At 36.1% G+C, this 15631-nt stretch overlaps 2 protein-coding genes across 4 annotated transcripts; both read left to right on the forward strand.

Moving 5' to 3' along the window:
• The first annotated feature begins 1493 nt into the window (after positions 1–1493).
• Positions 1494–7824, forward strand: LOC122587488 (thioredoxin Y, chloroplastic). The gene is made up of 4 exons (XM_043759674.1): positions 1494–1747; positions 6382–6470; positions 7180–7357; positions 7529–7824. The coding sequence occupies exons 1-4, from the start codon at positions 1562–1564 to the stop codon at positions 7592–7594; spliced, it is 519 nt and encodes a 172-aa protein (XP_043615609.1). The 5' UTR covers positions 1494–1561; the 3' UTR covers positions 7595–7824.
• Positions 7825–11913: 4089 nt separating this feature from the next.
• LOC122588448 (protein SET DOMAIN GROUP 41) lies at positions 11914–15008 on the forward strand. Of its 3 annotated transcripts, none has more exons than XM_043760566.1 (5): positions 11914–11989; positions 12897–13627; positions 13693–13802; positions 13888–13986; positions 14068–15008. In XM_043760566.1, the coding sequence occupies exons 2-5, from the start codon at positions 12898–12900 to the stop codon at positions 14911–14913; spliced, it is 1785 nt and encodes a 594-aa protein (XP_043616501.1). In that variant the 5' UTR covers positions 11914–11989; position 12897; the 3' UTR covers positions 14914–15008. The 3 variants fall into 3 exon arrangements, with proteins under 3 accessions (XP_043616501.1, XP_043616500.1, XP_043616502.1); XM_043760565.1 differs by having other exon boundaries at positions 11948–12019; XM_043760567.1 differs by lacking the exon at positions 11914–11989 and adding an exon at positions 12207–12345.
• Positions 15009–15631: the final 623 nt, after the last annotated feature.

Below are 15631 nucleotides of genomic sequence, written 5' to 3' on the forward strand. Positions count from 1 at the left end.
ACATCAAGGGACACCTCACCGTATAAGGGTGAAGTCTTGCACGTACTCTAGACTACGTAGACCATAAGCCGTTACAAGTGATTCAAAGGAAAAACCCTCAGGACATGTCACTCTAAAGAGTCGAACCCATGACATAAGGTAAAATCAGGGATGACTCCAACAAGTTGATTTAGCCTTCATTGTCAACTCTTACACTGTATTCTCGAGTTTTTATTAAAAGAAAAGAAAGGAGAAGATTGGATAGGGGAAGAAAGGATAAAAAATTACATAAAAAAGAGGCATTCTCGAGTTGAAAGAAAATAAAAGAAGGTTGATAGTTGAATGTATTCTTGATGTATTCTCGAGTTTTATTAAAAGAAAAGAAAGGAGAAGATTGGATAGGGGAAGAAAGGATAAAAAATTACATAAAAAAGAGGCATTCTCGAGTTGAAAGAAAAGAAAAGAAAGTTGATAGTTGAATGTATTCTTGAGTTAGAATGGAAGAAAAAGAAAGGGTAAAAAGACACAATTTTACATTTATAGCCTTGTAGTAATTAAAACCTTTATATAAGTTTGAGGGGTATAATAATAATTTAACCACTTTTCCTTTCAAATCTTGCCAAAAGTGGCAAGAAAGTTTTGGGATCAAAACACTTTATTTTTCCCTTTCTTTCCCTTCCGTTTCTTATAAAACAAAAACTCAAGAATACAAAAACTAAAAATTTCTTACCCTTTCTTTTCTTATCTCCTCAAAATAAAACTCAAGAATGGAGTCTTAAAAGGGAAGCAATAGAAAGGGTAAAAAGATATAATTTTACATTTATAGCCTTGTAGTAATTAAAACCTTTATATAAGTTTGAGGGGTATAATAATAATTTAACCACTTTTCCTTTCAAATCTTGCCAAAAGTGGCAAGAAAGTTTTAGGATCAAAACACTTTATTTTTCCCTTTCTTTCCCTTCCGTTTCTTTTAAAACAAAAACTCAAGAATACAAAAACTAAAAATATTTACCCTTTCTTTTCTTATCTCCTCAAAATAAAACTCAAAGTTAACATTCTCTTTGTTTCTAAAAACATATAATTGGAATTTGTTTTTTATATTGAATTAAACAAAAATATTTGGAGTAACTTAGGAAAAGAAAATTTGTATTTGCCATTAAAAAAAGAGATAATGGCATACGAATGTAACCACCTATGACCAAATAGTTATGTAATGTAGTGACTTATTCAGGTGGCTATGTAATGTATGCATCTATGTTTTCTTGGCTATACTATGTAAGGCTCTTTTTATTTGGGTTAATCAATGTAAGAACCTATGTATTTTTTTTGGCTATATTATGTAAAGTCCATACATATTTTACATAGTATAACTAAGAAAACATAAGTGCATACATTACATAGACACATGAATAAGTCACTACATTACATAACCATTTGGTTATAGGTGGTTACATTTGTATGTATGCCATAAACCCTTAAAAAAATACGAGTATATAAATATCCACCAATCCACAATTTGGTCGGCAGGGAGGGATTTGGATTAGAAACAAATTTTGTTTCTTGGTTTCTTTCAACAACTCCGATGGCAACTAGTACTACCAGCATAGCAGCCGGCGTCGCCACATGGAACAAGAGGAGCTTCGACCGTCAAACGTTGCTGGCTTCTTCGAGGGGGCTTTCAAATCTGTGTTGTTGGCAGATTCAGTTTCGTTCATCTTCTTTGACTCTCCCTAATCGTCATCATCGCACACCTCGACCCCTTACTCTGGTACTAATTATTATTTATTAATCATCATCGTATTCCTATCTATTATTAATCTTTGAATTAATTATTAGTTTATTGATGATGGTGATTCTAATCTTTTAGGGGGTATTGTATTCTCATCTTACATTAAGCCTAGCCTCTCAATATGATGAACCAACCAAGATAGAATGAAATTTCATCTATATATTTCAAACATTCAGAACCCAACCTTGGGCTTTTTTCACGTTTGGGTGAGGCACCTCCAAGCCTTCTGAGTACAGCTCGACTCGGCTTGTTTAGTAAATGAATTTATTTCTACATCTAATTTAATTTTTTAAGCTCAAATTTAAAGACATGATGATATTAGTTTTGAGCTATATCACTAAAAGTAGCAAGTAACACCAAATGTCATCTTACACGGGTTTTGGGTCTAAATACGGGGGAGGTTGAGAGGAAGCCTTAAGAGAGGCTCCTCTGAGGTTTTATATAAGATAGAAAAGGACATGAGGCCTTGCAAGACATGAGTATAGAACCCTTACCTCTATCTCCAGAGGCAAGGGTTTTATTAACCACTTTGATCCGGCCTTGCTATTTTTGAGCTATATCACTCATACCTGTATATATATAATAATAATAATAATAATAATAATAATAATAATAATAATAATAATAATAATAATAATATAATACTATCTAATATGTAACTACGTCTATACTATATGACTTTGTATATATGTATTATGTAATTAGAAGGTTCGTTTAAGCTCGTTTAAGCTCACAAGTAAACCGAGATTCGTTCAACATAAGTAAGTTTGATATTTGAAGTATGTACTTGTACTTTGTTTGATAAGTAAAGTGCTCTAATGCTACCATACTTGTCAAAAGCGACGGCGAACTCAAAGCGCAAAGACCCTAAACGGGGCGAAGGCGAGAGGCGCAAAAAAAGCGCACGCCCGGAAGAAAAAAAGCGCACCAAAGTAAAAACCAAACCAAATGACATTCAAATTAGAAAATTCCATCTAAATAACACATAATGCATTAAGCCAAAACAGTTCATTGACAAAACTACGGACTATGCCATGCCATCATCGTCAAATGCGTCGAGCTCTTCTTCCTCAGAATCATCAATTAAGCTTACATAAGATGTAGGTCTTGATGATGGAGGTATTGATGAAGGTACATTACAAGACCTTGTTATTCTAGAGGGCTCTCCTGCCCCACTTGCCTCTCCAACCATGGTCCAAGTCAGATCCTCATCACTGTGAACACGATCCTCGTCCATTATCCCTGTTAGCCACTCATTGCTATCATCAATGACATTTAGTAATATTGGATCAAAGTCATCAAGGTTGTCACGACGATTCTTAAGCGTGGTGTTGTACTTGACATACACTAAATCGTGCAACTTCTGGTGTTCAAGTCTGTTCCTTTTCTTGGAATGGATCTGATCATAATTATAAATATTGTCAACTAACTATTAAACTCATATAACGAGTCACTAAAACTGATAGTCACATCATAATTATAAAGTATTCTAAAGCTGTTCATATTAAACTGAACAGAAACTTACGTGCTCGAAGGTACTCCAATTCCTTTCACATCGTGATGCACTGCATGTTAAGCTCAACACTTTAATTGCAAAATCTTGTAAATTTGGTGTACCTTTCCCAAAGAGCTTCCACTACTCAGCTGTACAAATCATAATATAGACTAATAATCTAGTATTCTAGTGTCACATTAAATTAAAGAAACAATACAAATAAGTAGCCTTATTACAAGGTTGTACACTCATGTGTTGCCTTTTTGCAAGTGCTAATCCAAAGAAAGCTGCTTGGTTAACCCACTGAAGCAACTCTTTCGTTATTGCATCTTGTGTGTCTTTATCCGGGACCAGCCGCATGATGTATTCATGTAAACCGGCTGCCACTTCTTTGTCATCTTCAATTTCCTTGTTGTAATAGTAGAATTGCGGGTTTAAGTAATAACCCGATGCATGTAACGGATGGTGAAGCTGAGAGTTCCACCGCTTGTCTATTATGTCCGATATAATCTCATACTCGTCTTGCTATTGGTTTATAGCAGCTTTAATTGCAAGCTTAGCCCTTTCCATGGCTTCATATATGTAACCCATTGCTGGTTTCTTCTCATTATCAACTAGGCGAAGCACTTTCACAATTGGACTCATCACTTTTATACTAAAAGTGATATTGTTCCAGAAAGTAGGGGTGAAAACAATATTATTAGCTCGTTTCCCCTTTGTTTCCTTAGACAATTTACTTTTGGTCCATCTTTCATCAGCAAACATATTTCTCAAAGCATTTTTGTGTCTATGCAAATTTTTAAAAGTGAGATAATTTGTTGCAAATCTAGTAACTCCACATCTAGCTAACTCATTGTTCTCTGTAAACTCCCTCATCATGCTTAGCAAAGTAGTATGGTTATAGATGTAACTCACAAGAGAAATACCTTCCTGAACTGTTGATTTCACTTGTTTGATGTTACCGATGTCTTCAAGCATAAGATCTAAACAGTGAGCAGCACAAGGTGTCCAATATATATGTGGCCGCTTTTCCATGAGCATTGGGCCTACAATAATCATCAATTAGAAGTAAGTTAAAAGGATATAAGTAAAATCAGTAACTTAGTGAAATTAAGGCCAGAAAACTTAATAAAAAACAACTAACCAGCTTTCTTGAAGTTACTTCCATTGTCGGTTATAACTTGGACAACATTTTTTGCGCCAACTTTCTCCACAAAGTTGTCCAGAAGCTCAAAAATCTTTTCGCCCGTCTTTGTGTAAGCAGATGGATCAACCGACTCCATGAAAACTGTCCCTTTAGCACTATTCACTAAAAAATTTATCAATGTTCTTTGCTTCCTATCTGTCCATCCATCCAACATTATAGAAAATCCATGTTGTTCCCACTCTAATCTATGTTTTTTCACCCATTCATCTATGTTTTTTCACCCATTCATCGACGTTACCTACTGCATTTGCTAACAAAGGGACACGCAGTTCATAGTATGACGGTGGCTTTATATGTGGCCCATATACTCCTACCGCTTGTATCATTTCCTTAAAGCAAGGCATTTTGGCTATATTGAATGCAATCCCAGCTTCGTAGAGAAAGGTTGCAATCTTCTGACATGTTCTACCTCTCAACTCTTTCTCACAAGCATCATTTATGCTTGACTGAATCTTTTTTCCTTTTGCTTTTTCTGAAATAAAAGGATATATCAATTATACTCTAATATAAGCAAATATAAGAACCAACTAATCTGTATCAGTTTGTAATGGAACAATAAAAAAGTTACTTTTTGTCACAAAAAATCTAACGGTCCTTTCACATTAGACCTGCTACTGGTTGGTTTCTCCACTCGGGCTCTTTTGTTCCGAGTATTTTGGTTCTCAACAGCCTGGTCCTCATCAGGTTCATCATCTCTATATCCACCATCTTCCAGATCAATGGCAAAATCTTGGTAGTCATCATTAATTTTCTTTGCTTTTTGTCGTTCAATGTATTCAATAAGCTCAGCTTTAACATCATCTGGGACCTTTTCACAGTTCCTAACATTTCTGTTACCTCCTATTTGATGTTGTTTAGCCCTACAAATTCCCGCTTTGCTGATAAACCCGCAAAAATTGCAACGAACCGAATTTTTGTCACCTGGGAACGCCCACTTGTTGTACTTCCACCCTGGGTCTTTAGATTTAGGACGTTGAGAAACATTACCACCTTGATTCATTGACTCTAAGAGATGATAAGAAAGAAAGATTCAGTTGAAAAAATCTTTTGAGAAAGAAAAAAGAAAAAAATAATTTTAAGAAGAAAAAAAGAAGAAAACTTGCCTGGAGTTGTAGGGAGAATATGTTGATGAAGGATGATTTGATGTTGATATAATCTGGTTCATGATTTGATTTTGATATTTGGAACAATATATAAACGTGATTTAGTCCCTGACATGCTATCAATATGCTTATTGGATAACCAAAGGGTTTTATAGAAAAGAGGAGTCTGTCTGCCGCCTAATTCTTAGTGGGCCTGGGCCTTGAATTTCAGGCGGGAACCCCTTGCCTCGCCCTCACCTTGCGCCTAGGCGGCCTGGGCGTACGCTTTTAACAACAATGAATGCTACATGAGTTCTTTAAAAAAAGTTTTACCAATAAGTCGATATGATATGTCCCTCATTGGCTTAGCCCTTGATCAGACCAACACAATGTTCATTTGGTTAATATGCCGAAATTATGCCACATGCGCTGAATCTTCATTTGAAGATTACCTGCTCAGCTTCCGCGAAGAAATTTTCACCTTGAAGATTTCTTCATTGAAGTTTAGTGGTTAATCTTTCATTTTTTGTTAAGCTCACTGGAACTCAAGTCTAGATATAGCGAAAATGATATATATGACTAAAACTCATCTGCCAAACATGCTTAAGAAGTAGATCAAGACGAATGGCAATATTGAAGGTGAATATGAGGAAATAGAAAGAGTGAACTATTTGTCGATAATTGAGTTGATTAGGCATGTTTAGGCATATGAATTTTAGGCTATATATGGCCATTGTGTATGTGCCATTAAGACTAGTATATGTCATAAAATGCCACAATGCTATTGTGATTGTAAATGCAACCAACTGATTAATTTGTGATCAATCAGGTGCAAGCAAAGAAGCAGACATTTTCCTCCCTTGATGAACTACTTGAAAAGGCCGAGAAGCCTGTATTGGTAGATTTTTATGCAACCTGGTAAATGTCTCTCCCTTAGTATGTTGTGCAATGTTGTAAATAATTACATTTAATACCCCCCCCCCCCCCCCCCCCCCCCCCCCTTCTCCCCGTTAGGAACAATAGGGAAGCAAAACAGAAAATAAAGAACACAGAATTACGTGGAATCTCACACAATGTGTGTGAACTAATCCACAGCTGCAACCTGCAACTAGGGAATTTATTAAGTTCAATACAACCCGGGAATTACAATGCATAGACTTAATATCTATCTATCTATCTAACAGGTTAGGGTTTCTTGGAGTAACGCACGAGTAAACCCTACCCGAATGGGGTTACTCCTCAAAACAAAGAACAGGCCCTAAGGCCAACTAGCCCAAAAGGACTTCAAACACCAACCCCCACCCACCCACCCCCGCGGGCCTATCATTTTAAGAGTAAGGAGCTCCAGTGAGAGAGTGCTATGTCACTTCGCACCCAATTAGAATGTTACTCATCACCTTCCCCCCTTTCGCTCACACCACCACTCCCTAGAAACCACCAAAAACCACTCAAAACTTCCAAAATGTTGAGAAACCGCTAAAAACTGTATGCGGTGACCGATTTGTGTAAATATCATGCTAGATTTCAATAATTGCATGGATATCTTCTGTTTCGCTAATTTCCTTAGTATGTGAAAACGAAATCATATTTTGAGTGATTTGGTTGAAATATAAGGTGATATGTACAGGTGTGGGCCTTGTCAATTTATGGGTCCTATACTGAACGAAGTTAGTAATACCATGGGTGACACGATCCAAGTGGTGAAGATTGACACTGAAAAGTATCCAGAGATTGCAAACAAGTACAGCATTGAGGCTTTGCCAACTTTCATAATATTTAAGGATGGAAAACCCTGCGACCGTTTTGTAAGTTTATGCACTTCCTTCTTTTGTCATGTTGAAGATTACATTCACTAAAAATAGAGAGATCTACTTCAGCGTTTGTCATTACATATATGTATCTCTGATGATAAGCATTTGGAAAAAAAATTGTAGTTGAAAATTAATGAATAATGAGTAAATTCAAATCCTTTTCAGGAAGGAGCTTTGACAGCAAACCAACTCATCCAACGAATTACGGGTACACTAAAAGTTGACACCTAGTAGTATGTCCCTATTATGGGTTGCATCTCCCCTTCAACATGTTTCAGCTAGCTTCTCATTTTAAACATTGATTGATGTTTGGCCTTCCATCATTCATGTATATCATTTTCATTTACAAAAGTGCTACTTGTTTTAGGCTGTTGGAAATGTGATTACAAATTGCTACTCACGCATAGTAAGTTTGTTTTTTTTAACCAATTTGGATATGGTGATAAATTTCGGTTGGGTGATGTTGTTTGGACTCGGTTTCTGGTGTTTGACAAGCTTCATCACCTCCAACTCTCATTCACAAATCATGTATACAGTTATTATGAGTCAATGGCTGGTTAAAAACATCTTTTGTTCAATGTTTTATATTAAACAAAAAATCATTGTTTGGCCAAACATTTCAATATGCGGATATTGTTCTAGAGTGAAGAAATTACAGTATTCATGCCTAAAATTGTCAAATTTTTTCAATTTTTACACCGCGATCAAACACCATTTATTTGAACTGTAAAATGAGAGGCAAGTTTGTCATTTCACCATTAAAATTAACACCTTTTCTTTTTGTTATTTTTCTTTTTCATATCTAACCCACTAAAATCAAAAAAAAAAAAAAGAAAGGAAAAAAAAAAATACAATCCAAAAGCATGATTATAACTCGATTAATCAGTCAATATCCTCAATTTTTATTTTTTTTATCTGTTTTGCAATTTCGAAGGCTTCCTCAAAACTCTCAATTTTCTTGTACATACATAACATCATGGCATAAGAAAACTCATTAGCTTTCCGATTTCTTCTCAATATTTCAAAGATTTCTTGGTTTACCATTAATCGCTCGGTGTAGAGATCAAATCATACAATTTGAAGAATAAACAAGTAGGCTTCTTCTGCATCATTTGAACACCCAACTTTTGTGTAAAGTTTGACTAGACAATTACATGTAACACCATTCATCGCCAAACCCATGTCCTTCATTTCATTAACATAGTGTAAAGCTTCTTCAATGTTTCCAACATCCATATTCCTTTAAACAAGTTTATTCATACTGTAGTATGAACTAAGTATTTAAGGACCAAAATTTCGGTGTTTCGGTCTAGGATTGGTATTTGAAATATCGGTTATTTCGGTGGTATTTCGGTAATCGTAATATTATGAAAAATGTTATATAAAATTATATATATACCAAAAAGATTGCAATTATACACACAAAAAGCAAGTATATTAAGTTAATACTCAATCTAAATATCAAAATCAAGCTTAAAAGTGTCAATATTTGATAGAATAGTGTTAATACTTCAAAATTTTAGTGTTTCTTATATTGTTTTTTAATTTGGACAAAAATAATTTAATAAAAAAAATCTGAAAAACTGGTATACCACAGAAATACCACCGAAATTTTGACCGAAAATCTCGGTACCGAAATTGTAGACAAAAATCTATACCGGTATACCAGTGGAGGACCGAAAGCCGAAATACCACCGGTATACCACCAAAATCGACTACATAGAGTATGAATCATCATCAATCTAACTAGTATTTCCCACATGTCCAGTTCAATAGTTTCCAATGCATATATTGTATTTAGGCATAATTAGACCATGAAGTCCCCTTTGTTCAAAAATAACAGGGACATACTCGTATTCTCTTTTGGCCCAAAACATTTATCATTTATGTAAGGGCTTCATAGATAGAGTTAAGAGGTTCGAGCCTCATGGAGTACTTTGGTGATTCGTCCAAAGTTCGCTGGTCTTGGTGGGTTTCGGGTTTTCTCCGTCCATTAAGAATTTTTTTTTTTTTTTTTTTTTTTTTTTTTTTTTTTGAGTTCTAAACATAATTTTTCAATTGATGTATTTTTTTTGGGGTTTTAGTGTGTTAGGTTTGAAAAAGGAAAACAAGGAGAAAAGCGTGTTAATGAAAGAGAACATGGTGAAATGACAGATTCGCCGCTCATTTAACGGTCCAAATAGGCAACATATGGTCGCAGTGAATTTTTTTTTTTTTTTTTTTTACAATTTAGGGATGAATCCTGTAATTCTTCACTTTAGGATAATATCCAGAAAATTTGTCAATTTCAAGAACAAAAAATGTAATTTTTTTTTAATTACACGAGAGACATTAAAAATTTATTTTTTTATTTTATTTTTCTGCTAATTAATCAATATGAAATGTCTATATAACTTAACTAAGGTCTCGTTTGTTTAGGACTTAATGAAATTAATAAAAAAGTACCTAACCTATCATGTTGACAGCTTTTTCACTATCAATCTTTTAAATGTAAAAGATATCAGATTTTAGCTTAAAGTTGGCAAAATTTTGCAATCGTGGTCTTTCCCTCACACGGAATTAGTTTTTGGCCGTTAATAAAGGCATGTGCAACAAGTTTGAGGGCATTAATGTCTTCTCTTCTTTACACTTGAGGGATTGAAAATGAAAAACTTGACACGTTTAAGGACGAAAATTGTAATTTACTCATATCTATACACACACACATATATATTTATATATATATATATATATATATATATATATATTTGTGTGTGTACATCACAGCCATCACCAAGGACACCACCTGTGATGGTAGTTTGTGGTGGTCATCTGAAGGCCGGACTTTACCCATAATGATGGTTTGCGGTGGTTATTCGAAGGCTAGGCTTTACTTGTAGTGGTGGTATGCGGTGGTCATCACCGCCACACCACCACTTGTTGCTTTTTGTTTTAGGATAGGGTGGTGGGAAGAGGATAGGGTGGCCAGAAGTGCGGGAGGCGATAAAAAGTGATTATGACAGAGAACTGATCGGATGTTGGGTTGCCACCATTAACTATGTTGGTTTAAGATGGTGTGTCCGAAATCTGCTCCACATATCCATTTATATATCTATCTGAATTTATTGATATGGCAAGGTGATGACTTGTTGAACAAAGGGTAATATACCTCCTAACTAATCCCCACATGATCTGGACACCCCGAAGGATCGAACCCACATATTTAAACTTCACATATGGGTCTATGCTTCTTTTGTAACGGGTAGCTTAAAGGAATTATGATTCAACTAACGTATTTCTTAGTCCGGCTGAAAGTGCAAACCGCCGTTGTTGTTTTAGAGTGAGCTTAATTATTAAATTCAGTAACGCATGTGTTTTTTGGGTACACCTATGTGAGCAACTTCAGAGAAGGGAAGAGACACACGTAAGGGGTTTTTTAAGGGTATTTTTAGAATTTCAGGAATAAAGTGTTTGATGGTAGTATAGATTAAAAGGGTAAATTAGAGATTTTAAAGGTAGAGTGTTAAATTTTGGGAGGGGGTAGTTTGTCTATATATATATGTGTGTGTGTGTGTGTGTGTGTGTGTATACATCACAGCCACCATCAAGGACACCACCTGTGATGGTAGTTTGTGGTGGTCATCTGAAGGTCGGACTCTACCCATAATGGTGGTTTGCGGTGGTTATTCGAAGGCTAGGCTCTACTTGTAGTGGTGGTATGCGGTGGTCATCACTGCCACACCACCACTTGTTGCTTTTTGTTTGAGGATAGGGTAGTTGGAAGAGGATAGGGTGGCCGGAAGTGCTGGAGGTGATAAGAAGTGATTATGACAGAGAACTGATCAGATATTGGGTTGCCACCGTTAACTATGTTGGTTTAAGATGGTGTGTCCGAAATCTGCTCCACATATCCATTTATATTTCTATCAGAATTTATTGATATGGCAAGGTGATGACTTGTTGAACAAAGGGTAATGGGGGAACCCTAGCCCCGATACCATAATTGGATATCCATCGACCCACCCCGTATAAGCTATATGATGCCGGTAAAATACCTCCATTCTAATCCCCACATGATCTGGACAACCGAAGGATCGAACTCACGTATTTAAACTTCACATATGGGTCTAAGCTTCATTTGTAACGGGTAGCTTAAAGGAATTATTTTTTGTCCCCAGCGGGGATGGATCCTGAGATCTTAAGGTAAAGTATGAACGTCAATTAGAGACGATGTTTATTGGCCAAAATTTCATTGGAGAAATGAGTGGACTAAAAGGATAAAAAGTGAAAATCTTCATAACGTGAAGGATGAAAAATGTAATTAACTTAATATATTAGGACGTTATTAAGGTGAAAAACTCATCTTACCCTCACATTTGTTGCACGTATCTTTATTAACGGCTAAAAACTAACAACGTGTGAGTGACAGATCATGATTGTAATTTTTTGTCAAATTTAGATAAAATTGATATTTTTTTAGTAAAATTAAAATGAAAAAAAGTTGGTTTACTCTTTTTATTTATTTATTTTTTCTTAACAGCAAAGGCTATGCTACTTAAACACCAAATATTCTACTAAACAACCCCAATGTACAGTATTTGTTTGTTATCAATCAGCAGCTGCAGTAATGGGCTAATGGCAACCTCTGTAAGTATCATCGAGGGCGACTTCGGTTATGTATGTCTTATTTAATTTTAATTAATTAATTAGTTAGGATGTCTCTGTCTTTCTTTGTTATATATTACTGATCATCATCAGTCGTCAGTAGGTAGTTTAATTTTAATGTCCCACCGCATCAATTCACAGATTCCATTTACTTACTACTACTACTACTAGCAACTTGCTGCTTTATTTGTGTTGTGAATATTTAAGATCAGATAAACATTTTAATAGATTGGCTTGAAAACTCCCTTGATGAGATCAATCAATCATTTTAATTAGAAGAAGAAGAAGAAGAAGAGGTCTTTCTTTCTTGATCCAGGATAGGTTAAAGATTGAGACAGGTGTCATTTCTACTTAAGATATATTGTTTTAAAGTGCGTTGGTTGAGTGACTGCACTCGCCCCTTTAATTGCTGGACTTTCAAACCCTATTACTGTTCTAAGGATAAGGAAAGGAACTGAAAGGGGATGAAAATTTAGCTCATATTTCGTATTATTATTATTATCATCTGTACTAGAATCAAGTTAATATTATTTGTGTATTTGTATCTGTTATGAACATAAAGAAAGGAAGGAACTGCCCACTACTGTCTTCCACGGGTTTTGGGCACCAATACCTCGACGGTGTGTGGGGAGGTTAAGATGTAGACAGACTTTATATCTACCAAGGTAGAGAGGCTAATTTCCAGGTTATACGTAAATGGTATAATAGGACCAACGACCTTTGCATGGGATGAGGATCAAACCCTCTCACCTCTGACCTTCGTCTCCAGAGGCTAGAGTGTTCACCACTAATCCAAACCACACTTTTGATTGTACTATTTGTTTATGAACATAATTATTATTATTATTATTATTGAAGTGTTGTAGCATCTTTGTTCTAAATTTGATAGGATGGCTAGGAGGAAGGAATGCGTGGATGATGCTGATGATGATGGAAATATGGAGATCGTGGGAGCAGCAGACATAAGAGGAGCCGGACAAGACTTAACCCCACCACTCTCTCCTCTATCGTATTCACTCCATCACGCTTTCCTTGCCTCCCATTGCTCCTCTTGTTTTTCTTCTCTTCCTCCCCATCCCCATCATCCTTTTCCTCATCTCTATTATTGTTCTTCTCGATGCTCTTCTTTTCATTATCCCCTCTATCTCTCCTCTGCCTCCCAACACCTCTCCTCTCCCGTCTCATCTGACCTTTCTCTCGCTCTTCTTTTGCTTCACCAAATCAATTCCTCTTCTTCTTTTTCTAACTACCATAGAGTCTGTGGCCTTCTCACCAATCGTCACAAACTACTACTTCTCCACCATGACGACCTCTCCACCAGAATCCAAAACGGGGCTAGGGAAATGGCTGCAGCCATATCATTGAGAGACCACTGCACTTTGGATTCTTCTAAAGACTATTTACTGGAAGAGGCGGTTCTGTGCTTGGTCATAACCAATGCCGTGGAGGTCCAAGACAGGATAGGTCAATCCGTTGGGATTGCTCTCTACAATATTCCTTTCTCCTGGATTAATCATAGTTGTTCTCCCAATGCCTGCTACCGTTTCCTGCCCCCCAATCACACTGCTGGGGTACAACAGTGTCTTATTATGCCGGCATCTTCTTCTGATGCGGTAAAAGGTACGTAAATAATTTCCGAGACCCTATCTTTTTTGGATGTTGAATTGTGTATGCATTATTTATAGGAAGATTGGAGGAGATTTGTGGTGGTCCTAGATTAGTTGTTAGAAGCATAAAAGCAATAAAGAAAGGTGAGCAGGTAACAATTGCGTACACAGACTTACTACAACCAAAGGTAACAAACAATTCATCATAACCCAATGATGGATTTTTTTTTTTCAACTTGTAAAACCAAGAGCTTATAACTAATTTTTTCCCAGGATTCGAGGCAATCAGAATTGTGGTCCAAGTATCGATTTGCTTGTGGCTGTCATCGCTGTGTTGCAGTTCCTTTAACCTTCGTTGACCTGCGTCTACAAGTAAGAATGAGGGCTCCCTTTTTCGGTTTTTGCTTCTTACGATCACTTATGGACATTCCCTAAGGCAATTTTTTATTTTAGGAAAGTTTTGTATCCAATGGGAGGATGTTGGAGTGTGTAGGACTAGAAAAAGTTACAGAGTACATAGATGATGCTATTGATGATTATTTATCTTCCAGTGATGCTGAATCTTGCTGCAAAAAGCTGGAGGATGTCCTTTTGAACGGATTCCACTATGAACAAGTCATAATTAGGTTACATCCCCAAAACCGTCTGTCATTAAATGCCTACACGACTTTGGCTTCAGCGTACAAAGTCCATGCAATTGCAATGGAGGATGATGATGATGATGATGATGATGATGATGCTTTAAAGATGATCAGATTCAGTTCTGCATATTCTTTCTTACTTGCACTTTCAACCCATATTCTCTTTCTCAATGAATCTAGTTTAATTACATCCGTTTCAAATTATTGGATCGGTGCTGGTGATTCGCTACTAAATCTTGCTGCAAGCTTAGTGGTGTCTCTAGACATTCCCAAAAGTTGTAGTAAATGCTGCTCAAAATGTGGCTTGATTGATATGTTTGAAGCTAAATCTTTAGATCCTGACAAGGTGGTTGAGATCTCCAGGGAATTTTTAGACTGTATAAGTGATGTAACACCCAAGGTGTGGAATTTTTTAGTTCATGGAAATGGTTTTCTGGAAACAGTTAAAGATCCCAGCAATTTAGGATGGTTTGAGACTATAAATTCAGTGGCTAATAACAAAGGTAATGTGAAGGCACTTATGAAGGATCAAGAAAGAGTAGAACTTTTTTGGCTAGGTTTCCATTGTTTGTTATATGGAGGGATCTTGTCTAACATTAGTAGTGGCCACAATTCATATTTGAGTCATAGTGTTCAACATCTACTGTATGATCGATAAGTTGAACTGTATCTCTGATCGAACAAGAGTCAGCTAGGTTGTAAGGTAACATTTCGACAATTAAACTGTCTTTTGTACACGTAATAGTTGATTTACAAGCTTGACCTCCATCATTCATCCATTAACCTTCTTGGTTTTCTATAAAACTCCATTTATTCGTCAAAATAACCCTGTTGTTCTTGTAGGGGAGACTAAATTATGTGATTGATTTTCTGTCAACGGATGAGCTTTCATTCCATGTCTTATCACTTAAGAATACGGAGTGATTCCAATTTCCAAATATCACTAAACTTGAACACACAATATTTTACTCTAATATTTTGATTGAATAAAACCCAAATACAGTGCATATGCAGTTATGCACTACCTACATGAAACTAAAATAAACGTGCATATGCAGTGATGCACTAACTACATGAAGTAAGCTTAATTAACCTAAAAAATAAGACCACTACTCGTGACTTATTCAACTACACATTTAAACAAAATAAACACAAAATAGACCAAGTAAATACTGTCATGTGGATATGACTTTGACATGCACTATGCTGCTTCATTCTTCTCTAGCCATGTGCAGCCAGTATTCTGTTACCATAGTCGAGTACGGCTTGCTACTATTTTTAAACTCCCCCTCTTGAACAATACCTCCATATTTATGTAACCTCGTCTTTGACTGGTCTTCATGTAGCCCTCGAACATCCTTCAAGTGGCCCTTAAA

This window comes from Erigeron canadensis, chromosome 2 (genome assembly GCF_010389155.1).
Source record: "Erigeron canadensis isolate Cc75 chromosome 2, C_canadensis_v1, whole genome shotgun sequence".
NCBI lineage: Eukaryota > Viridiplantae > Streptophyta > Magnoliopsida > Asterales > Asteraceae > Erigeron > Erigeron canadensis.